Below are 6,960 nucleotides of genomic sequence, written 5' to 3'. Positions count from 1 at the left end.
TTCCATATCTTTACTCAACACTGGCGCCTTGTTAACATATCTTTACTCAACACTGGCACCTTGTTTCCATATCTTTACTCAACACTGGCGCCTTGTTAACATATCTTTACTTAACACTGGTACCTTGTTACCATATCTTTACTCAACACTGGCCAGATCACTGCCAGACTCTTGACCCCTCAGCTGGTTCGTCTGAGAGGTGTTTACATGTGTTCTCAGTCTGTAAACAGTTGTTTCATTATACACAGGATGTGGCTGTGTCATCGTTAACAAGCTTTAACTAGGTTGCTTATAGAATGTTTTACAACAACGAGTTTGGCAGCAATCCAGGCGGACATAAACTCTGGGGCTGATGATGGACAGTTGTTTGGGTTCAGTCCAGGTATAGTAACAGCAGCAGGTTTTTATTCATGCTGCTGTAGAAACACCAAGAGCACGAACCCAGATCCCAGAACTCACCACCAGGGTGTACTCCACTCTGATGATGGGACAGTCCAGGATGGACGGGGACACTGGAGGTATCTTCAATAGCTTGCCCTCCCAGCTTTGGCTTTTTCCCTGCTGCAGAGGATCTCCTCGAAGGCTGGACACCAGCTGCTGGATCTGCTTGCCTTTGCCTTTGGCAAAGAAGGTCTGCGTCTGGTAGAGCGCTGCCTTGGGCACCACAACGCGAGACGAACAGTTTTCCACCTCAGCGAAGATCTGGATGGACTCCCCTGGGAGAGAAGGGGAGACAAACCAGTCTGTGAGACTGAGAGAAATGACATCCAGTAAGTGGCGTTCAAAGGAAAAAATGACAAGGTGAATTTACAGGGGGGGGGGGGTGTTACCTGGTGTGTAGCCCTTTCGTTCTATTTTGGCACTGAGGGAGATTGGACCTGAAGCACAGAACCAGCAGCAGAGAGTCTTCTCCTTGGTTCCAGCCTGGGGGGCCTGGTCAAACACAACCACTGACTCTGGTTAGCTTCACTCAGAGTTCTGACAACGTTCGATGAACCATCAGAGACAAAAAAAACAAAAAATAAATAGGTCACTTCTTTTGTCGGTCCCTCCCTCCATCCCCCACCCCCCATACACACACACACTGCATCCATCAACCTCCTCTGTGCTCCTCCTCCTGCCCAACATGTCCACACCATCTCAGCCTCGTCTCTCCAGTTTGGTCTCCAGCTCAACCTGAGCGGATATTTTTTTTACCCTGACCTTTTGAGTCCCCCCCACCCCCCAGTGAAGGTCTTAACGTCTTCATCACTACCACCTCCAGCTCCTCCTCCAAACCAAACATCTCTGCAGGTCTCACTTCCATCTCAGAACCTTCCCTTTCACTCCTGCAGCTCCTGTCACCCCCTCCCTCAGACACACTCATGTCCATCCCCTCCACCTTGCCAGCTGTCTCTTCCTCACCTCTCTTGAGTTATGCTTGTTGCTATGGACCTACCCGTCTCCCCATCACCCACAGATCAGACCTCCACCTCTTCAAGCTCGTCCAACTACTTTCTGGTAGAACTCCATGTGGAAGCATGACAGTCCAGGAGAACGCCTGCCTGAGCTCACCTGTCCATCACAGCTAGCTGGATAATCTCTTGTTGTGGTTTCTAAACGTTTTTTTTCTTACAGTAGGTGTAAATCAGATCTGAAGCCGTGTTTCTCCAGGCAGTGGTGGGATGTACTTAAGTACACTTTTCATGCATCTGTACTTTAGTACACTTTTCATGTATCTGTACTTTACTTGAGTATAGTTAAACATGGGTACTTTTTACTTTTATTCCACTACATTTTACATTAAGTATATGTACTTTCTACTACACCATTTCTATAATGCGTTGTGTTACAAGTTACATTCATGTTGCAACTTTTTTATTTGTTCGTTAATTTGAAAGTAACCAATGGCGAGAGGGGAGTTGGTACACTGAATCTCTGCAAAGTGGGCAGGTAACATTAGACCCACCTTCAAGAAGAGCTATATTCTACAAACCGGATTCAAAAAACTTGGGACACTAAACAAATTGTGAATAAAAACTGAATGCAATGATGTGGAGGTGCCAACATCTAATATTTTATTCAGAATAGAACACAAATCACAGATCAAAAGTTCAAACTGAGAGAATGTATCATTTTAAGGGAAAAATCTGTTGTTTCCAAATTTCATGGCGTCAACAAATCCCAAAAAAGTTGGGACAAGTCCATTTTTACCGCTGTGTGGCATCCCCCCTTCTTCTTACAACGCTCAACAGACGTCTGGGGACAGAGGAGACCAGTTTCTCAAGTTTAGACATAGGAACGCTCTCCCATTCATGTCTAATACAGGCCTCTAACTGTTCAATCATCTTGGGCCTTCTTTGTCGCACCTTCCTCTTTATGATGTGCCAAATGTTCTCTATAGGTGAAAGATCTGGACTGCAGGCTGGCCATTTCAGTACCCGGATCCTTCTCCTACGTAGCCATGATGTTGTGATTGCTGCAGAATGTGGTCTGGCATTATCGTGTTGAAAGATGCAGGGTCTTCCCTGAAAGAGATGACGTCTAGATGGGAGCATATGTTGTTCTAGAACCTGAACATAGTTCTCTGCATTAATGGTGCCTTTCCAGACATGCAAGCTGCCCATGCCACAAGCGCTCATGCAACCCCATACCATCAGTGATGCAGGCTTCTGAACGGAGCGTTGATAACAACTTGGGCTATCCTTGTCCTCTCTGGTCCGGATGACATGGCGTCCCAAAGAACTTCAAATCGTGACTCATCTGACCACAGAACAGTCTTCCATTTTGCCACACTCCATTTTAAATGACCCCTGGCCCAGTGCAAACGTCTGAGCTTGTGGAGCTTGCTTAGAAATGGCTTCCTCTTTGCACTGTAGAGTTTCAGCTGGCAACGGCAGATGGCACGGTGGATTGTGTTCACTGACAATGCTTTCTGGAAGTATTCCTGAGTCCATTCTGTTATTTCCTTGACAGTGGCATTCCTGTTTGAGGTGCAGTGACGTTTAAGAGCCCGGAGATCACGAGCATCCAGTAGAGTTTTACGGCCTTGACCCTTACGCACAGCGATTGTTCCAGATTCTCAGAATCTTTTGATGATGTTATGCACGGTTGATGATGATAACTTAAAAGTCTTTACTATTTTACGCTGGGTAACACCATTCTGGTATTGCTGCACTATCTTTCTGCGCAACAATGGTGGAATTGGTGATCCCCTTACCATCTTGGCTTCTGAGAGACACTGACACTCTGAGAAGCTCTTTTTATACCCAATCATGTTGTCAATTGACCTAATTAGTGTTAATTGGTCTTCCAGCTGTTCGTTATATGCTCAATTTCCTTTTTCCAGCCACTTATTGCTACTTGTCCCAACTTTTTTGGGATTTGCTGACTCTGTGAAATTTTGAATCAACATATTTTTCCTTTAAAATGTTACATTTACTCAGATTAAACTTTTGATCTGTCATCTATGTTATATTACGAATAAAATATTGACATTTGCCATCTCCACATCATTGCATTCAGTTTTTATTCACAATTTGTTTAGTGTCCCAACTTTTTTGGAATCCGGTTTGTAGTATATATGTCACTGAGCTGGGCGCACCCGCAGCACTGCTAACACACCCAAAATGGATTCCACCGAGGAAAGTCAGCCAGAAGACACAGTACGTGCCACCCACGGCCTTATTGAAAGACTATTGAAAGACTTCAGTACAGCAGGACAGATTCTCACTCCCATAAGAGCCAGACTGGACTTAAAAAAACTTTGAAAACCAACTTCTTCTGAACTTGAACAAGAAATTCTTGCTGCAATATTAAAATGTGTCAGTTCATGGGATGTTAGGAGACAAGTGATGTCTCCAAATGACTCGACACTCAGGTCCAAGTTTTGAAAATGGTGTCAGGAAGTTAAAATACTGTTCAATATTGATTCATTGCAAGGTTGAATACAGTAGTTTAACTAGAATTGATGACAAACTGCAGTTGAAATGATCAGTGCCTGTTCCTTTGTTAGCTAATGCTCCTTTTTTCAGGCAGACATCTTTTACTTAAATATGTTTACTGCAGTTAAAATGACACATTGGTTTGTGTTCAATAAAAACTTTTAAAAGATATAATCATTCCTCTTTCTTATTTTGATTAATGACATTTAACTCTGCATGTCATCCCTGAAATTCTGACGCACAGAATCACAAGTCCAAGTGTGAACTGTGTCACAGAGTAAACACAATAAAAACATGTATTATCTGCAGCATTGTTCATTAAAATGTCTCAACACTATTAATGTATTAATGTATTACAGACAATATACTGTACATATGGTAGGCAGACTTAATGATATTGTAGACCATTGCATTAGGTAATACATTCAGCAAGTACTTTTACTTTTAATACTTTAAGTATTTTTAAAAGCAAGTACTTATTTACTTTTACTTAAGTAAAAACGTTAATGTGGTACTTCTACTTTTACTAGAGTTCATTTTTGTCAGTTTATTTGTACTTTTACTTAAGTACAGTGTTTGAGTACTTTCTCCACCACTGTCTCCAGGTCACTTGCCTTAGGAGGGTATCTTCAGGGTTTGTGTCAACGGGGGTGGGGGTGGTGGAGAAGCGGAGAACTACATCTGTATTGCACGCGCTAGCTTAGTGCTACGTCAGTGTCGGCAGTTGTCGACGAGGTGTGTTAGCAAAGCGCTATGTTTATATTGCGCACGGTTTGGAGTCTGACCTGAGCTGCTAAACTCCGTTCCCTGTCCGAAGTGGCGGAGCAGAGTCGTGTTAAAGACGTGAGCTGGCTGCGAGCCACCAGATCCGGAAACCCCCTCCAGCCCACGTCCTTACCCCCGGCTCGAACCTTCCTCAGAAGTGGCAACTATAGTAATCAATAAATCAAGGAAACGTCAATTAAGTTTTATCAACTATATTAGAAAAAGGCAGTAAAAGATTACAATTTACAGCACTGGACTCTATTCAGTCTGTGACGTGTTCACAGACCTGGAAGAAAGAGCCCCTATGTCTCGTGTCATCATTAATTTATAGGGCCATAGACTCCGCCCTTCGCAGAAGGGGAGCTCAACCTGTCAGTGTATGAGGGGGCGTGGCTAAGTTTGATCTTATGTGGACTGACATAATAATAATAATAATAATACTTTATTTATAAAGCCCTTTAAAACAACCACAGCTGCCACAAAGTGCTGTACATATAAAATCAAGAACATTTAAACACATAAAAACAGTTGTTAAAACATTAAGATCAACAAAAGTAATAAAAACAGTGCAGAGTAAATTCAGTCTGTGCTAAAAGCCAGGAAGTAAAAATGTGTTTTTAAAAGCGTTTTAAAACTGGACAGTGAAGGGGCTTGTCTGATGGGAAGAGGGAGATCATTCCACAGTCTTGGAGCAGCAACAGAAAAAGCTCTGTCCCCTCTGAGCCTCCGCTTAGACCTCGACACCTCCAGGAGCAGCTGATCAGCTGATCTGAGGCACCGAGCAGGAGAGTATGGGTGAAGCAGCTCAGAGAGGTAGGATGGAGCAAGACCATTTAAACTTTTAAAAACAAATAAAAGAATCTTAAAATGAACTCTAAAATGAACAGGCAGCCAGTGGAGTGAAGCCAGAGTGGGGGTGATGTGCTCCCTTTTTTGAACTCCAGTTAGAAGCCGAGCAGCAGCGTTCTGGACCAACTGGAGGCGTCTGAGGGAGGACTGGCTGACTCCAAGGTAAAGAGCGTTACAGTAATCCAGCCGAGAGGTGACGAAGGCATGGATTACTGTTTCCAGCTGCTGTTTTGTAAGGATGGTCTTTACCTTAGCCAGCTGTCTGAGGTGATAAAAACTGGTCTTGACCACCGCTCCAATCTGGGACTCTAATTTAAAATCACTGTCCATTTTAAAACCCAAGTTAGAAATAGTTTTCTTTACATGTGGTGCCAGAGGGCCCAGATCAACAGGGCAAGGTTCACAAGAGCCACTAGGACCAAACACCATCACTTCTGTTTTTTTTTCATTGAAATTTAAGAAGTTTAAAGACATCCAGGCTTTGATGTCTTCAAGACACAACAGAAGTGGCCTAATTGAGGGGGCATCTTTCTTTTGAAGTGGCATATAGATCTGACTATCGTCAGCGTAACAATGAAAAAAGATCCCATGCTTTCTAAGGATTGATCCCAATGGAAGCAGGTAAAGGGAGAAAAGCAGGGGACCTAAAATAGTTAGGAAAAATATGAAACGGTGCTTCAAAGCCTTTCTAGTGATGTGGCAAGCTGATTAAACTATTTCTTGACAGATATTGAATTATTAGGGAGACTCTCTTAAGAGTTTGCTGGCCCAATTTAACCCAGTCAGAACCGGGTCATAATTTCATTATAATCCCGTCTCTGAGCAGATCAAAACATAGGACCAGTCTAAATAGGAAATATCTTAACAGTCGGGGTTGGAGGATTTGGTAGATGGGGCGTTCGGTTCTGTTGGGGTGGAGCGCCCACCTTGGACAGGTAACACTGTAGGCTCTGAAGTGGGCTGATTTGACTAACAGAGGTGAGCTGGCTCATGCCAGGGCTGCAGGTGTTTATAAAACTGACACCACCATGTGTCTTACAGTGAGTCCAGAGACAGTCCACCAACAGCCCACAAACTGCCCACGGACAGTCTACAGACAGAACACAGACAGTCCACGTACAGTCCACAGACAGCACACATACAGTCTACAGACAGCAAACAGACAGTCTACAGACAGTCCACAGACAGCACACGGACAGCCCTCAAACAGTCCACAGACAGCCCACGTACAGTCCACAGACAGCACACATACAGTCTACAGACAGTCCACAGACAGCACACAGACAGTCTACAGACAGTCCACAGACAGCACACGGACAGCCCTCAAACAGTCCACAGACAGCCCACGTACAGTCTACAGACAGCACACAGACAGTCCACGTACAGTCTACAGACAGCACACAGACAGTCCACGTACAGTCTA

At 43.9% G+C, this 6,960-nt stretch overlaps 1 protein-coding gene across 1 annotated transcript in view; it reads right to left on the bottom strand.

The window, feature by feature from the left end:
- The window catches only part of LOC119424946 (arrestin domain-containing protein 3-like), a 15,172-nt gene that overhangs the window by 2,836 nt on the left and 5,376 nt on the right, over positions 1-6,960 (bottom strand). Inside the window, exons 4-5 of the mRNA XM_037692467.1 lie at positions 831-933; positions 460-716 (exon numbers count right to left, since the gene is read on the bottom strand). Coding sequence (XP_037548395.1) covers positions 460-716; positions 831-933 — 360 coding nt within the window. The remainder of the gene's footprint in view (positions 1-459; positions 717-830; positions 934-6,960) is intronic.

This window comes from Nematolebias whitei, chromosome 18 (genome assembly GCF_014905685.2).
Source record: "Nematolebias whitei isolate Nwh7 chromosome 18, NemWhi1, whole genome shotgun sequence".
Taxonomy (NCBI): Eukaryota; Metazoa; Chordata; class Actinopteri; order Cyprinodontiformes; family Rivulidae; genus Nematolebias; species Nematolebias whitei.
Note: the sequence above shows the minus strand (reverse complement) of the source record. Positions and strands in the feature narration are given on the sequence as shown.